Source organism: Phalacrocorax carbo, chromosome 10 (genome assembly GCF_963921805.1).
Source record: "Phalacrocorax carbo chromosome 10, bPhaCar2.1, whole genome shotgun sequence".
NCBI classification, from domain to species: Eukaryota; Metazoa; Chordata; class Aves; order Suliformes; family Phalacrocoracidae; genus Phalacrocorax; species Phalacrocorax carbo.
Window position 1 is genome coordinate 12,159,524 of NC_087522.1, and position 22,971 is coordinate 12,182,494.

Genomic DNA, 22,971 nt, shown 5'->3' on the forward strand with positions numbered 1-22,971 from the left:
GTTTTTCTCTCACACCTACTGCCATCTTTTACACAGGAAACCAGACAGCGTAATTGCACTGGTTTTTACATCAGAATGTAAAATACTGATGTGGTACAATAGATCAGGACAGCCTTCCTGCATTCAGTACTATATCCACATCTCTGCTCGTTGCAGTTCATGAGGCTTGGATATTTCAGCAGGCATATGGAGCTAATGAACTGCAAGCAAGTAATGCTACTTATTAACACTTTTTAGTGAAGCTAGTCTTCCTAGTAGTGATCATCTCCATAAATACTTGTTTTCCAGACCAGTTTACCTTGAAGCCATCTAGACTTTCCCAGGTAGCTCAGCTTTTTATGCAAACCAGGTGATTACTCCACTTATTTTCTCCTACACACTCGAGGTGTCTCTTCATATTCTATCTGCCACATGGCCCTTGGTCTTCAATTCATTCAGTAATAAGGAGACACTTCCACAGCTGTTCACCTCAGTGGTAGACAGCTGGAAAGTACAACAGTTCCACACAGATGATCCAGGTGGCTAACAAAAACTGTATTAAGCCACCTCACAGCAGACTTAATTTGGTATTCACACTGTACTCCACAAAGCTAATCCTCACTCCATTCCTGATGTAAGATTTGGCACACTTTTGTCATAAAGGTATCTGGGAGCAATACTGAATTTAAAAGAACAGTCTTATATACTCATACATTCATAGCTCCTCTTCCTTTCCCTTTAACTTGAAAATATGAGAAGTAAGATACTACTTGGAATCATTTGCAATGAGTGTATGGGACTCCCAGTTGAAGAAATAAAAAGTTTATATACCAGTAACAAAATTTACAGTTGATATCCGTGTTGGTCAGATATTTTTGCCTCTCCCTCACTACTTGGATATCTGTAGTTAAAAGAAATTATAATTATAAGGCACAAACCAAACCATGCTGTCTTAAAATAGGCAGCACAGGACAAGTGTTGATACATACATTGGTTTATATCAGATCAAAATAAGTTCGTTTTATTGACTGTCCACTAGGTGGGGAAATCATGCGTATTAAACTGGTTCATACTCTTCTGAATGTATTTTGGAAAAATCACATTACACTTCCTCATGCTTCCTGGAAAATCACAGGAAAATATTTTTAGTTATCAGTGATGAATGAAAGCATGTCACAGCAAAAAGCTTCTTTCAAAGAGTAATTGTTCTAGATTTACAAATTATTCCACTGGAGGGAAAAATCAGTACAAGTTACACTTCCTTAAGAGGGATTTTAAGCAAGCAAGTATTTAAAAAGAATATTTCTTGAGCTTTAATGTCATTTCCCCAATGTTATTAAAGACTGATATATTAATCCTTTACAGGTTTTTCCACCTACCACATCAAATACAGTATTTTCCTATCAGACTGCACCAGTTACAACACCTTCACAATCTTTTATTAATAAAACATCAAACTCTAACATTCACAGTGGTGGCAATCAGGTTCCCTCTGTGCAGAATGGACCTGCTACTCATAATAAGGTAAGATTAGCCCAACAATGTTCTATAAAGTTCAGTTTTATATTATTATTCTTAAATAAAGATGTGACTATGTACATACTGCAGTTCACTCCAGGAGGAATAAAGTTTTGCGGATTTTAATAATGCATATATGTATGTATGTGTGTGTGAGAACTTATTTTATCCCTCTGATTACCTATGCTATTATTATTTGTAAATACGTGGATTGGTATGACAAACTAGGATAATCTGTAGAACTTGATACATCTTGAATTCACTAGAACGTATTGTTTAGTCATTACTTTCTTGTTTCCCACAGCCTGGCTCTCCATCTCAAGCCCAGCCTTATATTGTTCAACAATCCCTCTTCAACAGCACAGTATCCAAGACAAAAGATCCCCCTCGTTATGAAGAGGCCATAAAACAGACTCGCAATATTCAGACATCACACCGTGAGGTAGGTATTTTCTCCTCTTTAGTCTATTAAAAACACTTTTTTTTTCTTTAGAATTATCAAAGCCATTGCTTATTTTATTTTTTTGTCTGGTGTAAAGGTTTTCTAACATACCCTGTTCATATTTTCCTAACTGTTTTTAACCACAGGACTTCTGTTTCAAGATTCTTTTATTAAAGCAACAGACGTGTAAATATGTTTTACAGTATCCAGTTGGTGATACATATATATAATTGGGATAATGCTGCTATTGCTACTTAACAGTAACTATCATTCAACTGACTTGTTTCAAGGATGTAAGATATCCAAACTTCTGACTTAAATACTAGTATATTTTTTTCTCTTTTTCCAAAGTCAGTAAACTGGAGGAGAATGTGTGTGAGTGTGTTTATACATGCTCAGGCAAACCTATATATACTTGAGCATAGGTGCCTGCTTCAAAAGAGACTATATGTAGTGAGCTTGATGAATAATCCTGCAGAGTGCTTTGTCAGTTCACCTTCATGTTGGAGGGAAGTTGCAGACAAAACTAATGAGCATCCCTAACCTCATGCATTTCAGAACTATCCCCAAACCTTGTAGTGACTTAGTATTGGTTGCTTGTTTCGTGATGGCAGACATTCAGGCAGGCGCATGGATATCTAATGCCATTTCATATGTTCTTGACGTGTGAGACATCCTGACAGTGAAGGCACACAGGTTGTCTCATGCGACTCTGTTGCTACCAGTTAGCAAACTGCCTCCCCAGTGGCCTCTTCTCAGGAACTAAATCTCCTGATGACAAATTATTTCCCATCTCCGGAGTATAACCAATGTTTTAAAACACTGTTTTAGTTTTGAGACCATCATAAAAGTCTCAACTTTTCCTAGACCGTGTTTGAAAGAATGGGTTTGTGGGCGTTTTGTTACCTTTTGCTTAATATTCAGGAGATGGATGTTTAAAAGAAACCGTTGATGAAAGCTTCCCCCCCTTTAGAAAAGAACGTGAATCTACAAACTGTGGGGGAACAAACCAAAAAACAACCCATACCTAACAAAATGCATCTTGCTAGATGGCTATTTGCAGGATATCTCTGAGAAAAAGCAATTCAGGGTGCACCCCCAATGTCCTGCACTTACTGAAAATTCTTACCCTGCTACAAAACAGGATTAGTAATTCTTCTTATCGCTAGTTTTCTGCACCTCTCTTCTAGGTTGCCTTCATGAAATCTTTGTCTTGCTTTTCAGATTTTTTCCCTATTGCTTTCTGCTGAAACCAACCACAGGGATTACAAGTGTCTCTCCAAACTATTTCTCTGTTTTCTAGATTGACAGTTTCATATGGAGAATTTTAATCTTGATCATAGGTTAGTACTTATGTACTATTGAGAGAAGCTAGGATCAATCAGCTCAGGAAAAATTACTACATGAAAAAGAATAACCCTTTTCTCATGCACTACAGCTTTCCAGCGCACAAAGTCAGCAGATGGACGATCTTTTTGATATTCTCATCAAGAGTGGAGGTAAGCTAATTGGCATCTATATGATGTAGTGATTTAGAACCTGATATAAAAAGTCAGCCTGCTGTGGAACTTCTCTGCTTGTAAATTAGCCCAGGCAAACCTTTGCAATAATCCACACAGCATTCACACAAATACTGCATCAAGCTCTGGGGCCCCCAACATAAGGAGGACATGGGGACCTGTTGGAGCGAGTCCAGAGGAGGACCATGAAGGTGATCCGAGGGCTGGAGCACGTCTCCTATGAGGACAGGCTGAGAGAGTTGGGGTTGTTCAGCCTGGAGAAGAGGAGGCTCCGGGGAGACCTTATAGCAGCCTTCCAGTACCTGAAGGGGGCCTACAAGAAAGCTGGAGAGGGAGGAGGGACTTTTTACAAGGGCAGGTAGTGATAGGACAATGTGTAATGGCTTTAAACTGCAAGAGGGTAGACTTAGGTTAGATATAAGGAAGAAATTCTTCACTGTGAGGGTGGTGAGGCACTGGAACAGGCTGCCCAGAGAAGCTGTGGATGCCCCATCCCTGGAAGTGTTCATGGCCAGATTGGATGGGGCTTTGAGTGACCTGGTCTAGTGGAAGGTGTCCCTCCCCATGGCAGGGGGGTTGGAACTAGATGATCTTTAAGGTCCCTTCCCACCCAAACCATTCTGATTCTATGAAAATAACACCTTAGGTTAGCACAGATGTATTCTATGAAAATTGGAAAAGTTGAGGAAGTCTGTATAATGTATATTGAAATTATACAAAAAGTAGAATAAGGTAAGGCTTAAAGTGTGTTGATACTAAAATTTCATTAAATATAACCACGTATTATCAACTCTAAACATGAAGATACATTACTGGAAAAGGTATGTATGAACTACGTAGAGACATTAATGAGTAACAACCTTCTGTGTCAGTTAAAATAAGGGAGCTATCAGAAAGAAACTGAAATAACTGACGTAATATACAAAGTAGCTTTTCAGTAAAAGGAGGCGGCTTTCAGGCATAATTAGGCAAAGAGGCCATTATAGTACTGGGAAGTGTTCTGGTACCCAGCAAGTCAATTAACTTAATGTTTTGTACTGCTGTCATATAAGGATCTTGACAGCTGTGAATGCCAGGACATAAGTGATGATTGTAGGCTATTAGAAGATTTTAGCCATATTCTAAACATTAAAGTATTTTCTCTTTTTTGAAGCAAATAGCAGTCAGCTGAAGAAAATGGAGTGTAGACAGTGACAGACCGAGATAAGTGACCTGTGCAGTGAACAACTCAAGCTAAATGCAAAAATGCTTTCAGTGCTTTTATTAAAATATTGCATGGGTAGTTCAAAGTTCTACCTTTGGAACAGAGGATGTAGGAAACATTGGTGTGCTTGCTTAAATATTTACTTCAAGTGTTACACTACTAAACCTATTGGATCTTAAAGGTAACAACCGCTCCATGTTTGCAAAGTTGCCGTAAAAAAAAGCAAACATTTCCTGATCATCTTTATGAAAAACAAAGTAAAGCATTCAGGGCTCTTGCACTTATGTAAGCTAGTTCTATGCTGAAAAATGTTTAGTGTATTAAAGTACTTCAGGAAAGGGTCTGTTTAGTAATGCTTTGCTTTTACTAAGCAATCATTTCAATAGATGCTCTTACAGGTTTTAAGAATGTGGTTTTTGCTTGGCAAACTGGTGCAAAATATATTGATCAGGTATATTTTTGCTGGCAGAAACATCATCTGTGCTAGAGGATTTATTTGCATATTCTGGTCTGTCTAATCTTATTTTTGGACTCCATTTGCATATAAGAATTCATTGGAACTTACTTTGCTTTATTTCCTTTTATTGTTACTGCCACTATATTACATGGAACTTCTGGATAGAAGAGTAGTTTTAGATTATAGAATCAGGAATAAATGCATCCTAATCCCATCAACTGATCTCTTAGACTAATTCATCAAGGTGGACACAGTACTAAACAGGGATGGAACTGAAAATTATTTCAGGTACTCTCCTCTAAATGAGGAAATGTGTTGGTTCCATAATTATTTTAATTAGTCAGAAGAACTAAAAACATAAAGGAGGTAAAGCTAACATCTAGAAAATGGTTCCCTTTTTTCCATGAATGTAAATATTCTAATTGGCTGAAGTATTACTGAAAGCAGAACTCTGGAACTTGTTTTAAAATACTTTGTCATTTCATAGAGCACCTGACATAGTCTGACACATGTAATGTTTGTATTATCAGAACAGCAAAGTGACTCTTACTCCACTGAGTTCCCTACGGATGCATCTCAAAGTGGGCAAAAATGGGGTAGAAGTTGTAAGCCTGTGGATATATGTCATTATCTTCTCTGAATTCAGTATTGGGGTTTTCTTATTACAGAGATTTCCCTTCCAATAAAGGAGGAACCATCTCCCATTTCTAAAATGAGACCAGTAACAGCCAACATCACTACAATGCCAGTGAATACAGTGATATCCCGCCCACCACCACAAATCCAGATGGCCCCTCCTCCTGTGTCCTTAGAACCAACAACCAGCTTGTCTATAAGTTTGGAAAACCAACTTGAAGCCCTCTTGGATGGAACTTTACCATCAGGTAATGAAATGCCTCAACTGACAAGCAGTAATGAGGACAGAGAGTCATTTTCTTTAATTGAAGACCTCCAGAATGATCTGCTTAATCACTCCAGCATTTTAGATCACTCTCATTCACCCATGGAAACATCTGACCCCCAGTTTACCACAAATAATTCTTGTCTGTCTCTTGACCTTCCCGATACAAATCTGGACAATATGGAATGGCTAGACATTACAATGCCCAGCTCCTCGTCTGGACTCACTCCTCTCAGTTCTACTGCCCCCAGCGTGTTTTCCACTGACTTTCTAGATCCACAAGATCTACAGTTGCACTGGGATTAAGCTATAGCCAATGAGAATGTGACCTGCAAGTCTCCTTACAGCAGAGGTCCATTATTATAACATTCTGGTTGCAGTTAAGATAAATTAAGACAGTAATGTTGGAAGAACAAATGCTTGAAGCTAATTCCTTATTGATTTTTCAAGTTTACAACAGTGAATTACTTTATGCTCCTACCAGTAATGCAGATCAGGGCCCTCTGAAAGCTGTATTTCACAAGTCAAGAAAGGATGATTGTACTTACTGATTAAAAGTACCCCAAGGTAAATGCATCGCAAATATTTAAGAAGTCATGTCTCTGACTTTGTAATGCTTAAGTGAGCAACACAACATGGCTAAACTTAGAGAGAAAAAAGTGAGATTTCAACTGTCTGTATGGACACAATAAGCAAATGTTTGGGGGAGGGTGAGGTATCGCTGCACTTCATTGTTCCTGTGGGTAGCCTGAGCCAGGTTTGAAATGACTTGTGAGGGCAAAGGCAAGTAGAAGCACTGGCTGGTTCAGTGAAATTTCATATATCTAGTCTCTTAATTTGTTCAAGTTGTTTTTATATTTTGCTTTTGTGGTTTTTCAAACTCTTCCCCCATTCTTTAATCATGAGGGAAGAATTTAACTGCATCCAAAGGGACATTAAGTGTAACTGCAAGAAATCCACTGTAGCTACGCCAGGTAATATTGAGAACACTGAATTTTGTATAGCAATGCTCTGGATTTAATAGCTAGGTTTTAATGTGTATATCGGAGAGTTATTTGTATACTCTTTTAACTTTGTATAGCTTATTTTTGTGAACAGAGGGGAACAGTGGTCTTCAAACAAGATATTACTACAATGGAAATAATAAATATCCTTATTTACTTTGTGTTTGAGGATATTAGATCATTGAATCCAGTATCTCAGCATATTAGAACAGTATGAGAAAGTAGAAAGGTTTAATTAATGCTGTTGTGCACTACAATCCTGCAAGCATCTATGCGAGAAGAGCCCCAGTGCCCTCAGTAGATATTTGTAGGATCAGACCGAGTTGCAGGGGACAGTACTGACAGGACAACCATAATTTCTTAATGAATGCTGTATCTGTTGAACAGATTTGTCTACCACTTCATAACACCAGGGAAGCTTAACGGAGAAGATGCTCAGTGAGAATCCTAAATAGCACACCCTTATGTAAAATTATAAAAGGTTAATAAGCCGTATCAGGATGTACTGGTTTGTGACAAGAAGGCATATTTCATACCTGAAACAGATAATAGCAAAAATTAAGATCTTGCGTGGCAGCACATGAAAATATTTTTTAAAGCGCTTAGTTGGTTTTTTCAGTCTGTTGTGAAAGCAGTTGGAAAAACAAACAAAAAATGCAAATAGAAGTAAAATACTTTGTAATTCTATAGTTGTCTCTCAGGTAATAGCTGTTAAATGTTGCCATAGATGATACAGCCTGATAATCACACACAAACCTGGAATTATTTCCTATTAGGGAATTCCTAAATTAAGATAAAAGGAAACAGTCCCCTATTTCCTGAACAATGGAAACGTGATATCTTTTCTAGTCTGAAAAGTGATCTCGTTGCAGAATTCCTTCTTTGCCATCTTCAAAAAATAAGTTTTTTAGGAATAATGAAAAAATGCTCTGAAGCTTTTGCTTAATTCTTAAAGTATTGATATGTATCAAAGAGTATCAAAGAAATAAAAGCACAAAGTAGCTGTTAACTATTTAACAACCTGTATCACATTTAAAAAAAAAACACAAACCACAAAAACAAAAAAACCCCACACTCTCACAATCATGTTACCATCAAACGAAATACTTCTGTCAGAAAACTTTGTGGGATTAACGGCAGATTTATGTCTTCAGATACACAATGAAGTCTAGGTTTACAAATATTACAGAATTTCACTGGCTTCAGATAAAATAGTGGATTATATCATTGATTAAGGGTTTAAACTGGCATCATATGTTTGCATCATACCAGTTATCAGCACTTTAAATCATTATATATCTTCAGTAGTTTTACAGGCCAGGATTTACTTTAATCTGAAATCAAGTACAGAAAAACAATCTATGAAGATTTTCCCAACAAAAGATGAAGTTGAAAGACACATTTCCTTATTCCTTCTTGCGGTGCCTATAATACTTGAGTACATTGTTACACGTGGACTGTCTGCCTTAAATTTTGATGGTATAGGACTCTTCAATTACACTTAAAAAATACATTCAACCTTTTGCATTCCTTTTCATCATATTATCTTGGGAGCTAATACTCTGAGATACTAAGTGCCCTCAGCTGTTATGAGAATAAGAATTAAGGACTCTTGGTCAATAGGAACAACTTTGAATGAAATTTAGCGTTCTGCAGTACTGTCAATTTATTATGTGTGATACACCAGACATCATACCACGCATGTGTGGTTCGAGTTAGCCCTTTTTGACCCTGCCTTCTGATTAAATAAGAGGCAAGTAAATTAATTTTTAGAAGACAAATTAACCTAGAGCAACTGTACTGTCATTTCTGATGTGCATGTAAATAGAGCTTAAAACTGGCAAAGGCATCTTGCTACAAAACTATCCTTATTGGCAGCATAGAATATTAACTAATCCATAGGAATCTATGTGCAGAAATAAACCCAAACAGCTGAGATGTGTTGTTATCAGTACGGTATAGCTTTCTACTCTAAAAGTCTATTTGAAAAAAAACCTAAAAAAATATTAAGGGATCATTTTAGTTTTTGAAGTACAAATACTTTAGTGTAGGGAACGTGTGATTACTTTTTTGTACATTTCAGAATTATGTATTAAACCTTGTATGTAATGGTTTGCTTTAGACTTTGTTCTGAAATGTGATATATTTGCCATAGTTATGTATGCCTGTTACGGCAGAAATAGGTTTTGCTTAGACTTTTGTGTGTGCATGTTCTACATGACAATTTTTGTAGCACAAATACATCGTAGGAATTTAATCATGACTGTGCAGTTTAACTGTACAGAACTGAACATATTTCTCATTAAGAGAACAGTTGCAAAGGAATGCACTGGCACTAAATTTGCCATGTAATGGCTGCGATACGCTAACAGAACACATCCTATCAAATGTGGTGTTAGTAGAGCCTGCAAAATAATTAAGAATATGATTTTATCAGTGTGAAAATCAAAAGTTGGTGTTTACACTTCTAGACACGGAGAGAACTCAGATGTATGTTTTACAAGCCTAATGTTAATCAAGAGGAGTCACATCCTGCATTTAATACAGAAATGGTATTTTTTTAATGCACTTTTATGCCATTCAGCATTAGTAAATAGTTAAGAAATCATTGTCATAAATTTAGCACTTCTCTCTGATAATAAAATGAATTTTTGGTTTTGGCAGTTGTTCTTTACAGAAATTAGAGTCTAATCCAGCAATGTGGGCTTGCAGAATCAGACCTTTAAAAAGCTGAGGCCACGGCTTTTAGAAATAATGACTACTTCATACTGAAATTTCTTTCTGAGGTATTTCTAAATTCACCAAGAGAAGTTATGTTCAAAGAAGCAGGTGATGAAAATAGAAGTTTCAGTATTAAATTTTTTTATGTTACATAATCTCAAACATTCAGATGCCTGAAAAGTGTAGGCACTGTAATTGGAAGCCAAGCACAAGCTGCTGAACTGCATTCAAGGCAGAGAAAATGCAGTCACAGAATACATTTAACTGGAAGGGCATTATGTAATCAAAATGCAGTAAAGCTCACCGATGTAAACAATTATTATGGATGCCATATTCAGTGTACTATAAACTTAAAGCAAATTCTGTTAAAACTGGAAAAAAATTTCTTCCACTTATCTCTAGTAAATGTTCTGTTAAAACTCTTTATGTTGTGGCCTATTAAATTTCCTTTTGATGACTTCTAGACCATACTACAGATGGTTTTTTTTATGTGAGATAAGTGGAATGGAGTTGCATATAGTATATACATGGCCAATAAAGAGCATCCATTAAAATCTGAAGTAATCTCAAATATTCCTTTTATACAAGTGCAAAAAAGAGACACCTACACCGTTTTGTAGTGTCCAGTACTGAATATAAAGACTTTTTAAGTTAAAAGTGCATAAATGTATTTGTAGAAATCTAGCCAAAAAAAAGCCATTCTAGCTATGAGAGCACATTCTCAATAAAAAGCAGGGAATGGTTAATAACTATATAATCACACTATTTTTGTAAAAAATACAGCTCAGATATTCAAAAGACAGCCTAAAATAAACTATAATAATATAAAAATTTAAATAGGAACCAAAGCATTGCCATTTATATTGCCAAAGGAGGCACTTTGTATTTTGAAGCATAGGAAATGAAATCCCCAGAAGTATTACCTGTACTTTTTTAAAATTAAGGATGTAGATATTTTCAAAGCTGTATTTGATGTTTAACAGTAAGGATTTGGTTTTGTTGTTTGAAAAGTTTGTATTACGTAATAGCACAGGCTTTCTTCCAGATAGGATTTTTCTTCACAGAACTGCTTGCAGTAGAAATAACGCTAACCCTAGTAGGTGTCTCTCTTCTTATTTTCATAGTCATAATTATGTCTTAGCATCTCATTCTGTGAAAAGAAGAAGATAGACACCCGTCTCTAGGGCCCTCTTCATTTAAGCACTACTTTACTAAATGCAAATTATGGCAATCAGGGCGTCAGTTTATGTATTGCCTTTCTATAAGAAACCATGATGCCTTTGTATTTGCTGTTTGCACCCCTAAAATCAATTCCATATGTTTGAATGCCATATGTTTTGCACATTGTACTGTATATATGTAATGCATATTGTATTTTTATATGTGTACTACATTTATCAAATATTTTGTACATAGTGGCAATATTGTAGCTACTGAGGAAATGTTTGATATTTCAGCATTTTTGCTAAGTGTCTCAAATAAAAAAGGAAAACTGTGTTCGTTTGTCCATGCTTACTACTAGAAAGTGAAAAATACCATGAGTAGTAATAAAAAATTCTCACTCTTAGAACAGAGGCCAAATGTTTCTGACTCATAAGTACCTTTCTCACAAAAGGGAGCAAGAATGAAATCTGCACTTAAACTCCAAAAGAATGATGGTTTGTCGTCAAAATCTCTAAGAACAGGTTTCCTGAACTCTCAAACTTTAGGTTTGGACTTTTTTTTTTTTTTAAAGCAGTATGATTATATTAATTCCTTTCTTGTTTTTTATTCTGTTCTCAAGAAAAGGTAGGATAAGAACCTAGACTTCTCAGTGCTTGTCATTTTAAAAAAGTCCTAATGTATGCACAAGTGTAACTGTCAACACTCAGGTAAAATATACGTATGTTACTCTTCAATATATTCTGAATGAAGTGGCTTCATAAAAATTAAAACAATTGTAATCAATGACCTTTTTAAGTGCCTCATAGGCCGTACAGTCCTTACTTGGTAATTTATTAATGGATTTTCATCATGTGCAGCTGCTGGGCTTTACCGCCCCAACACCTCATCTACTAACTAGTTCATTGAAAAATGACTGTTTCTTAGGGTTTTAAGATTGGGCTGAGCCAAATCTTCCAAGAATAGTACTTTTTAGAACGTATGAACAGTTTGGAAAGGAGTGCTTTTCCTAGGCTACCCAGAGAGTAACCGTGCGTTAACTGCACAAACCTAAGAAGCTCTGACAGTGTACTGACAATATGTCTCTGCAGTTAAGTAATTTTGGACATTTTCTGTTCTTTCTCAGAAGAGCAAAACACCTTATTTAAAGAGTCTTCTAAAGTCTAGCACAGAAGAGGACTTTACAGTTACATAATGCATGCATTGACCATGTATGACTGCGTTAGGGTACTAAAGAGACTACTGAACACAGACTAGTTTAAACCCATCCCCATCAAAAAGAAAAACTGATCAAAACTTGACATGCTGTGGTAAGACTTGGGAAAATATGATATGATTCTAGTATGTATTTTTGCCAACCCCAGAGTCTTGAGTCTGTAGCAAAATTCTCCAAGGATAATCTCTTGGGTTAGTCCACACCTTTGGCTGGTGGAGAGAGCTACAACACTGAAATCGTGTATAAAAGCAACAGCAAGAGAGATATGGGGCTCTAATATTGTTCTGACTCACAGTGCCAGAGTGAAAAAGGAAGAAGGAGATACCTAGAGTTTCTTCCTCCCTCCACATGATATTTTTTTTCATGGAGAGAAAGAGGGCAACTCAAAATACAGACTAAACGAAGCATTCCAGAGAGGTGGACGTTCCTATTGTGAAACTCCTGTGTCACTGCGCCAGAGCACACTGGCGGACTGGTTCCACCGAGCTGCTCAGATCAGGCCACACAGATACATCTCTCGAAAGCTGTGCCTGTGCGATCAGGCCAGCTTCTGAATATTCCCCAGATAGCTCGACCTCATTTGTGAGTCAAATGCAACATTTTGTTCGCTTACGCAAATGCGCCTCTAAGGTCTCTCAGAGCAAAGTCAAAAACTATTAAAATATCACTGCCGATTACTGGGTGTATTTCACCTTGCAATGCAGATGCCTGCTCCTAATTGAGTTATGCCACCACAGATACAGAAATAATCCCCAAGTAAGTTTATACGGGCATTCTTATCAGAATACTGCAATTCTTTTTAATACTCTACAGCACTAATCTTGAATTTAACAAGAAAGTAAACAGTCTTTGTACAACATTTTTCTGATTAGAGGCTACCTGTAATTCTGTAACAATACAAAAGATTTGTAAAAAAGTACAAAGAATAAAGCTATTCTGTGAGAAATTAAGGAATATTTCAGAACTACAGTAAAGCAAAGAAAGGACTAGAAAATTACTTCTGATTTAGAGAAGATTACACCCCCTTTCATTCATTACTTTCCTGAATTTTTCCAAGGTTTTCAAGATGTGCTGGATTGTGAGGTTTCGTATTTGTGTTTTGTATTTGGCTTGTGTTCTAGAGGACCGCTATGCATTTCTTGAGCTATGAGCTGTTCAATATGCACAAAGCTTCTTTCCATGATGAAGTTGCTTCATTTAAATATTTACTATTATAATACCTCTTGTGGAGGCAGTCCCCATACTAGATCACCCCCCTTTCCTTATTAAACTCTGTTCTACACTAATGACATCAGAACCTGGCCAAGTATTTCAAAACCCATAAATTAGTAAGTAGTACCCACAAAACTGAACAAATTAAAACTTATTAATATGTCTGTAAATTTAATAAATACCTTTTCTTGATGAACGTTACCAATTTTAAAAGTTAGCAGGCTGTATGTGCCACAAAGTTACCGGCAGGTATCACACACCACACACGTGCACTGCAAAACAAGCACAGCACTTTTTGACTGTGTGTTTGTGCATTACAGAATTTATAGCTAGAATAAATCAGAGATAAACCACTCCTTTTTGTGCCAGCTGGCAATTTGAGGTGTTGATTGTTTTACAAAGACCAAGAAATACAAACACATAAAACCCTCCCCACCAAGCTGTGGTCGTATTAGTATCATCTTGCTGTTTACATCCTAAGGACTGCTGAACCTTGAGCTAATCTGAATGAACTTCTTTGAGATTCAACAAGGCCAAGTGCTGGGTCCTGCACTTTGGTCACAACAACCCCATGCAACGCTACAGGCTGGGGGAAGAGTGGCTGGAGAGCTGCCTGGTGGAGAAGGGCCTGGGGGCGTTGGCTGACAGCCGCCTGAACATGAGCCAGCAGTGTGCTCAGGCGGCTGAGAAGGCCAATGGCATCTTGGCTTGTATCAGGAATAGTGCGGCCAGCAGGAGCAGGGAGGTGATCGTGCCCCTGTACTCAGCACTGGTGAGGCCATGCCTTGAGTACTGTGTTCAGTTTTGGGCCCCTCACTACAAGGACATTGACGTGCTGGAGTGTGTCCAGAGAAGGGCAATGAAGCTGGTGAAGGGTCTAGAGACCAAGTCTTATAAGGAGCGGCTGAGGGAGGTGGGTGTGTTCAGTCTGGAGAAGAGGAGGCTGAGGGGAGACCTTATTGCTCTCTACAACTACCTGAAAGGAGGTTGTAGCGAGGTGGGGGTCGGTCTCTTCTCCCTAGTAACAAGCGACAGGACGAGAGGAAACGGCCTCAAGCTGCGCCAGGGGAAGTTTAGGTTGGACATTAGGAAAAAACTTCTTCACCAAAAGGGCTGTCAGGCACTGGAACAGGCTGCCCAGGGAGGTGGTGGAGTCTCCGTCCCTGGAGGTATTTAAAAGAAGGGTAGATGTGGTGCTTGAGGATATGGTTTAGTGGTGGACTTGGCAGTGATAGGTTAGCTGTTGGACTCCATGATCTTAAGGGTCTTTTACAACCTTAACGATTCTATGATTCTATGATTCTTCCACATGCTAAACCCTGGTTTTCAATAAAACCTGAATATATTAAACCACCTTCTACAAATGCCCATCATCATATTTGTCTTTACTCTGTACAATATTAAATGCAAATACTCCTGCCTATTAGCTTGTTGTGTATTACACAAATGTTGCTAAAGAGTGACATATTTCTTAGAATATTTGTACTTTCTCAAGTCAGAGATGTTTCCTGGATAGCAAAGAAGTCACATGTTTCCCCACACCCTATACTAGTCTACACCCCACCAAGACCTTCCTAAAAGAGCATCAAAGTAACAGACGAGCATCTGAGATGCAACAGCTAGAGGTATGGGTGGTTTTTTTTTCCTTTAAGTGCTTATCTATAAATTCTTTATAGAGTAACTCTTAAGAAATAGTTCCCTTCACATAAAAAAAATTACCTGAAGATGAGTCTCCAGTCTTCACTGCAGAACAAGGACTGCAGGGCCACTCTACCGTAACACTGCATCATTCTTGAATCCCTCCAAGGCAACTGCTGTTGATCAAAAAACAGTGAACAGAACCATTCTTTCATAAAGCTAGGACAAAACCTAAGCTTAAGTAACTGGTAACTGAGGAGCATTCCAGCTACCCCATAGCAAGTCTTTATAAACTCAGTTATACAGCTGAACAAATTCTGTATAAATATGACTGTTCCCCTGTATCTCCACGAGAGTCGGAGATTTCTAGAAAGGCCTAGTTTTGTACATTAAAACAGACATCGAGGACCTACATCTCGTAAGAGTGAGGCTTAGGGAAGGAAGGAAGGAAGGAAAAAAAACCAAACCTGGTGATAATCTCCTTCCAATAAAATTTGTGACATTATCTTTTCAGCAGAGTCTTGAAAAGACTTTCCTTTAGGCAATTAATGTGTTTTAAAAAATAATTTGTCAGAAGTGAACACTGCATAAGGAGGGTTCAGCATAAAGAAAAAGGGCTTTCACAGAGCGTTTGAACAAGGGTAATGACCAACATAAAAGACACTTTCAAACAAAAGTGGCCAGACGTCAAAAGAAACCACAGGAAATTACACATTTTAAAATCAAATGTATATTTTAGTTATAAAAACTAATGTTCTGATAAATCAGCTCACCATTAAACAGCACTTTATTTAGATAGATAGTAACATTTTTTCCAGACGCATTGCCGAAGTTAGGCTCAGAGAGTAGGCAACTTTTTTTAAACCCAGTGAAGTATTTCCTCATAATCTGCTGAGAAAATCTTTATGATTTAAAATCGAACTTTCAATCTTCCCATACAGTTAAGGAAGAATTTTAGCATTAGGAGTTGCTTTACCATTGAATTCTATTTCTGGTACCAACCGAATAAATTTATTAAAAATGTAGTGTATTTGAAGAGACACAGCTCATTAATTCCCCTCTGCTTCCTCCCATCACAAAATTACTTCTCAGCTCACAAAGGTACAAAAACATGAATAAAACGAACACAGATGTGATCTGCAATGACAAGTTAGAGCTGGCAAGTATGATACATAAAAAAGCGTATTTTGTAATAAGCTAGTAGGCCAGAAGTGGAAGGACATCAGTCAAAGATGACTTATTAAAATCTAACTCCTTCCCACTGCCAGCTGGGTAATACTAGGAGTAACTCTTCTTCAGGCAGCTAAGGTAACTGGCCCTCTGAGTTCACTGGGAGCACTGAGTTGAGGCAGTTTCCACTCCTACACGTCACCACACTTCTGAAGTGCTGCAGTTATCACAATGATCAAGACAAAAAGCAGAATATGACAGTACTATCCTGGCTTCCCAGCTTTCCATAGTCCAGATGAGGGTATGTCCTTCAAAGCTAGCGATGAACAAGACTAGCACATAAAATGCAGCAAGTGTGCAGGTTGGCCAGGCCTGGAAAAACAGAAAGAATCATCTTTGGAACAGCTACCCCAGGGTAGCAGCAAACACACTTAACATGGGCTGACTATTCAGTAAAGTCATTTAAATTAGACACCTTTCACTGCAGGTGAAGCTAATTCAAATTGCTCGGTTTGCTGAAACAGAGGCACGCATAGATTTATCATGGAGAAGCTGACAAATGGCAGCCTTTAAAGAACAGAAATTTGTTCACCCAGTCAAACCACCAGGCATGAGTTTTCTTGATGACAGTTCAAAGAACATCCTGAATGGATACAGAGATACTAATCTTTTAATGCACCAGCACCACCAAATTAGTACCGCTGATCTCAACCTTTACAAAGGTACGTCTGGTAACATGTTTACATGCTTCTTCCACCAGAGGAAAAAAAAAAAAGCACACCTGGTTATAACTGGGGTCAGTACCCCTCACAGGTCAATAAACAGAATTCCCTCACCCAGGGAGACAGAACATGGGCATCCAGCAAAAGTTTCACAGGGAACAGTAAACTAAAGGCTTTGTTTTCAGGTCACACTTGTAAATATTTAGGAGACCAAATCTAGAAAAACATGTATTTTAGTATCTTTTCTGCATGTCACAACACTGAATTTTTTCTAGGGAACAAGTACCAGGTGCTTAGTGAGTTTAATTTAATATTTACCATTTCGTTATCCGAACGTTTTGCCTTTCCCTTCATTTCCCGGAGGAGGGGAGTTTTACTCCCGCTTTTTTCCCCCTACATCTCTAAGCTGTTCTTCCTGGTCTGGGACTCCCTGGCTTCCAGAACACTTACTAATCCAAGAGCAGGAGTGCCACCCTTCGGTGAGGCACCCCCCGCCGCAGCCAGCCGCCCGCCCCAGGCAGGGACACCGCTCGGCCGCCGCGGCCCGGCCGCCCCCGGAGGCGGCAGCGCCCCAGAGCCCCGTCCCTCGCTGGGACCGCCGCGGGAGCGGGGGGCGCCCCCACGGTGGAGGAGGGGGGAGGGACGCCCCTCAGCCCCGCTCCCACGGACGGCGCCCCAGCGCACACCTACCGCGGGGACCCGCCGCTCCCGCGCCGCCTGAGGCAGAGGCGGCCGCCCGCGCCCGCCAGACGCAGGCGCGGGCGGCAGGGCGGGAGCGGCGCCAGCGATAGAAGGGCGTCGGGAGAGCGCGTTAACGCAGGCGCGGTGGCCAAGTGGTAAGGCGTCGGTCTCGTAAACCGAAGATCACGGGTTCGAACCCCGTCCGTGCCTTGGCGGAGCCGCGCCGTGGCAGCCTTCCCCATCTCTTTTTAAGGAGCTGGCGCCGCGGCGGGACCCCCGCCTCCCCCCCGCCCCCGGGGCAAAGGGAGACCCGCCCGGCAGCGCTCCCGGAGGGGCTGAACCAGCCGGTGCCCCTCAGGGCCCGGGGCGCCCCCGGGAGGGCCGGGCGGCGGCGGCGGCGGCGCTACCGGCGCAGGCAGGGGAGGGGCTGCAGCCGCGGGGCCCGCACGAAGCGGCCAATGCCCCGCTCCTCCCGCGGCTCGCGTCGGTCAAGGCCGCGCTCCTCTGCCTCGCGACGCCGGCTGCCAAAACCTCTCTCCTCACATATGCATCAACAGAGGCGTTTTTCTTCACACCACCTTCCTTGGGGCCTAATCCCGCACTTAGAGACCCTCGTGCTCAACCTGAAGAAACAAAAGTAGAAGGTAGTTTCACACGTGGGGGCCGAAGATGCCAGCCGGCGCCCAGGGCCAGCCCTGCCACCTGCGCCTGCTACCGGCGGCCCCGAAGCACGTGCTGGCGCCCACCGCGACGGGCCCGCTCCTGTGAGGAGCAAATGGCGCCGCTACAAACTGCTGTTTGAAGAGATGTTCTCCGCAGGCTGCAGCTACCGAGGTCATCCCGGTTCTTCTCACTGGTCATCCCTGGGCCCCCAAAATTCATTTAATTAGCTATTAATCTCGTTCTGTCTTCTGGTTAGTAAAACATGAGGTTTCTTCAGCTGTATCCCCAACCACTTAGAAGGATTATTTGCAATCTAGTTAGTATTCACTCTACATTTCCTATTTTTGTAAACTGAAGAACCACCTTTCACAGTGAGAGCGGGCAAGGGAAGGTGGGGCTGGGTACGCCAGGAGATGCGCAGTGCTCGCCTGTCTCCACGCACAGGCAGGCACCCGGCAGGGCTCCAGGCACAGCTGGTCCGGCACAATCGCAAGCAGGCCGCAAAGTCCGACTCGGACACTGACGGGAGCAGCCACGAAACCAGCACAGACAGTTAAGGGCTGACGGCGCTTGAAAGCACCCTAGTGATGTAAGTAGTAACAACACTACAAGCTGAAGGAAATCTTTATTGATTCATGTCTGGTGTTTGCTTACCATTTGAAGTTTTGCTGACCTTTGGTTAGTCCACACAGTCAGTTTTGTTTTCCTCCTGATAAATCTTCCTCTCGTATTCTGCACCACTGTTGTCTAGAATCAAAACTGTACAATTCCTGTATGAACAAAAATAACTGTCATTAACTATTTACCCTAAATTTTGTGAAATCTTTTAAAATAAAATACATATTGTGTTGGTAGGTCAAAATCATCATTCAAGTTGCATTTTGATTTAAAGAAGGGCTGTAACCATTTATTCTGTATAAGGCATGTTTTTCGCACAGATTTAGCATTATGAAGATTATCTGACTGTACTGAGTACATGTAATTAAGATTTATGGTTTTTGCACATAGTTTACTGTCAATATGCACAAGTCTCCAGAACTGCTCTTTAGCTAATTTCGCATAACTTTGATGAAGCATCAGCAGAGAGGAAATCATAGTGCATACCTTCCAGTTCATTTTTGAACTTGAAATTTCTAGTATGACATCCGTGACAACACTGCCCAATCTCCCTAGAGAGAAGAAAAATGTAAACTATGGATTTTGAGCAGCGCCAGTTTCAGCACAGAGCACACGCAAAACTACAACCCAAAATGTTCTAAATTGGTTCATATTTCCTTACGTGGTTTTGCTCACAGATACAAAGGACGGTGAGGAACAGCCATGTCCCTGAAGCTGCCTTCACAAGAGGGTTTTCAAAACGTAACATAAAAATCAAACTCATGGACCAGACACCTATCTGATAAATACTGCTTTCAACAGCCTCAGGGATAAACCTGGAGAGGAGCGACCCTGCCTGTGATGAGTAACGCTTTCATAAATTCTTGCTCGTTTTTTAGAAATACAAGACTACGCCCAGTATGCATGAGAGCTATGGCTGCATCTCACCCACCTAACAGTGGTTTGAGGCCTGTGAGGCTGTGTGCGTGACGCACGTAGATATCAGATAATACAGAGCCTGTTCTTCTATAGTTTGCAGACGGAACTTAGATTTTGCTAAATAGCATTGCTACATTATTAACATGATAATAATCTTTCTAAGGAACATTTAAAGACATGTCTTATGGTTATTTACTTGAAATTAATTTTGTAATTAGAAAAATATCCACAAATCACAGCATAAGAGAAGCTAGTGCAGACCAGATATTGGTAACTCCACTAGCAGTTGAGGTAGAATTAGCATACCACCCAGGTTTACTGCCATGACACAGACTCATCTATATGACATCAAACCTTTTTGAAAGTGTTACTATATTTGCTTTCAGCTTTCTCCTTACTACACAACACAATCCCCCAATTTTTAAATCTCTCCTTTTAGGTCACGTTTTCTATGCCTCTGTTCACATCTCTAATCATCCTTGCCCCAATCCCGCTGATCCTTTCCAGTTGGTACATACTCTCCTTGAAATGAGGACCCAAAGTGGACACACGGTGCTGCTTACCAACGCTGAGCAGCGCAGAGCACTTCTGTACATCATGACTTACAGAAGGACACCATGAGCGGTAAAAGTAGGAGTTTGCATTACAGGTACCCAGGAAAGCCTGAACTGCCGTAGTTACAGCGCTATGAGAAGCTGCATAGCTGCCATCACATCACACGATGTGCGTCATTACCCATGAGCACAAACTAGCCGAACTGGCACACGTGGCCCTGACCCCAGACTGGACTGTGTGACATGAAATTTAAGTTTCCACTTCCTCTCTCACCACGTGCTGGCAGTGCTGCAGTCCCCCTGCAACCCTGGCCCCACCGGGGGCCAGCCCTGGAGCTGGAGCGCGGCTGTGGCTCCCGGTGTCACCCAGCACGGCAGGCACGGCAGGGCAGGTGGACCACAGCAAGTGGTTAGAACAGCAGCTGGAGTCCAGTGGGGCTGAACCCCAGGGCAGAATCTGCAGTAGGGAATCATGTGAAATGAGCCCTCTCCTTAATCCAGTTTCTAGCATCCATCATTGCATCATTTTTTAGAAGTTATTTAGAACTCCCTCACAGTGTGCAGTCTTACTGGTGAAAGGGGAAGGTGAAGCAAATTTAATTTAGTTCCATCATTTTTGTCATTTCAAGAGAGCCTTTTGCTGCCTTTTTGAGTTAATTGAATTTTACATGTGACAACCAGTATGACCAACAGAGGACAGCACATCCATTTCTTTTAATGATCAAGAGATCCTGAACTTGAAGCTGCCATTCACTTTTTCACTCAGGAAATGAGTGACAGGCAGAGTAGAGCAGTGTGCCATAAGTAAGCCAGACAGCTTAAAAAAGGCCTTTTTGCAATTAACCAGAGCTGTTTTGAATTCCAAGAGATTACTTAAAATAAATCTACTTCTAACCGGGCATTATCGCTAACGAAACACTGTGGGTGCACTTCTCTGAAAGCCAGGTCTGTATTTTGGAGCAATTGTTCACTGAGCACTGCGACAGCAGTTAAAACATACTTAGGAGTCAAAGCACACTTAGGACTGTCAGATGAACTCTGCTAATTCCCCTTCAAAACTGCAGACAGAGAAGGTGTCTATAACTAAGTTTTGATTAAATATGAGTGTTTATAAAACACTGAAGTAAAGCCCTACTCCAATGTTTTTATTGCATTTGATTTGGGGGCAGAGAAGACTCTGCAAGTCATAATGAAATTCAAAGAACAAGCCCAAGGATTTCATGCGGCTGAGGAGAATTTCATTATGGAAATTCAATTAACCTGCGAGAGTTGCACACATTGAAATCTATTATCTTTCCCCAAAAGCTGGCTATTGTGGTTTTTATAGCAACCTTTGCTATGCCTGGATAAATAAAGCTTTATTACAAACGCACTGACATCTTTATATAATTAATAGCATATATAATGTCTTCGTCCCTTACTGCTTTGCAAACTTTCTTTTCTGCTTCCTATGAAATGTATCAAATAGTGGTTTTATTTTAAAAGATATAACTAAAGAAGCATTGGTGTTAGACACAAGCGCAAAGCAAACATACCGATTTAGGAGACACATGAGGAATAATAGTGGCTCATGACAGCATGGGGGTCTGCTGCAAGTGCGGATTTACATTTGTCAGTCAGGGCCTGATCCTGTGAATTGCTGAGCAGAATTAATTAATAGCCACTTAAGATACCATTAGGTCAATGGGGACTGACAGTGCTCAGCAGTTCTCAGCATTGGGGCCTTTAAATAAAAGCCAACCTACAAATTCCCGTTCATGCGAGTAATGATACTGCACACATCTAAGGTAGTAACATGAATTATTCACATCAGCGTAGCGTGGAAGATGCAACCCGCAAAGCCTGTTTAAAATAACACACAGACATTAGTGTTCCTGTGATACACAGGAGGGTTCTCATTTGGCCCATTTTTCACTCGTACGCGGATTCCTTTTATTTGCTGTGTGCATAGGTCTGACACAAGGACACGGGGGAAAGTAAATACGGAAGATAGACATCTATAAACATCAGTAGAAAATGAGGAAAGTGGGTTACTGATTAGCTTTCTTCCCATATGAAACTCCTAGATCGTATCAGAGAAATGCGAGTTAAGTGCTTTAGCATTTTTCTGGTTTTTTTTTTTTAACCATTATCTGATCCGAGAAGCATGAAAAGCACTTTATTGCTCACTTGGTTTTTCTTTTCCTGTGCTTGGAGCCCTCTGCAGGAAGTGAAGCTGAATTTCACAAATCTTCCCTTTCTGACGTCTCCCGAATTTCTAGGAATGCCCCTTCCCTCTTACTGTATTTGGAGGTAGTTTCTAGGAAAAAATAAATAATTTTCGGACGGTCTTGGACTCACCACACCTACTCTCGGAGGACTCTGGGCCGCGGGTCTCCCGGCACGGCCCCCGCGGAGTTGGGGAGCTCACGGCTCGGGCTCAGCAACTCCCGGCGCCGACTGCGCGTCTTTGTAGCACTGTTGGAGGAATGAGCATGGAGAGCGAGTGGGAAGAGGAGAGGTGTCTTTGTGGCAACAATGAGTGAATCTCCTCTACTTGGTTCCTGGTGGCTGCTCTTCTTCCCCCGCTGCACTTTTTTTTTTTTTTTTTCTTTCCCCTTTTTTAAAGGAAGAGGATCTTAAGGAAAAAGGAAAAAAAAAAAAAAACCCTTGTGGATTTTTTTTGCCCCTCC

At 40.4% G+C, this 22,971-nt stretch overlaps 1 protein-coding gene, 3 long non-coding RNA genes and 1 other non-coding gene across 10 annotated transcripts in view; 3 read left to right on the forward strand and 2 right to left on the reverse strand.

The window, feature by feature from the left end:
• MRTFB (myocardin related transcription factor B) overlaps positions 1-11,243 on the forward strand; it is an 89,340-nt gene extending 78,097 nt beyond the window's left edge. For both annotated transcript variants that reach the window (XM_064461877.1, XM_064461878.1), the window contains 4 exons: positions 1,345-1,503; positions 1,802-1,939; positions 3,378-3,438; positions 5,789-11,243. In XM_064461877.1, the coding sequence (XP_064317947.1) occupies positions 1,345-1,503; positions 1,802-1,939; positions 3,378-3,438; positions 5,789-6,327 (897 nt within the window). In that variant the 3' untranslated portion in view covers positions 6,328-11,243. The remainder of the gene's footprint in view (positions 1-1,344; positions 1,504-1,801; positions 1,940-3,377; positions 3,439-5,788) is intronic.
• LOC135315209 (uncharacterized) lies at positions 900-15,393 on the reverse strand. Its single transcript, XR_010374658.1, has 3 exons — positions 15,055-15,393; positions 13,518-13,607; positions 900-1,100 (listed from the first exon to the last, which is right to left on the reverse strand). It is a non-coding gene; the product is annotated as an uncharacterized LOC135315209 (long non-coding RNA).
• A 59-nt stretch (positions 15,394-15,452) lies between these two features.
• Positions 15,453-22,777, reverse strand: LOC135315205 (uncharacterized). Of its 5 annotated transcripts, none has more exons than XR_010374652.1 (5): positions 22,469-22,607; positions 19,314-19,378; positions 18,883-18,968; positions 18,055-18,790; positions 15,453-16,515 (listed from the first exon to the last, which is right to left on the reverse strand). It is a non-coding gene; the product is annotated as an uncharacterized LOC135315205 (long non-coding RNA). The 5 variants fall into 5 exon arrangements; XR_010374655.1 differs by having other exon boundaries at positions 18,055-18,169; positions 18,864-18,968; XR_010374653.1 differs by adding an exon at positions 21,835-21,938 and having other exon boundaries at positions 18,055-18,968; positions 22,469-22,559.
• On the forward strand, positions 17,334-19,077 carry LOC135315208 (uncharacterized). Its single transcript, XR_010374657.1, has 2 exons — positions 17,334-17,701; positions 18,104-19,077. It is a non-coding gene; the product is annotated as an uncharacterized LOC135315208 (long non-coding RNA).
• TRNAT-CGU (transfer RNA threonine (anticodon CGU)) lies at positions 17,685-17,756 on the forward strand. Its single transcript has one exon. It is a non-coding gene; the product is annotated as a tRNA-Thr (tRNA).
• Positions 22,778-22,971: the final 194 nt, after the last annotated feature.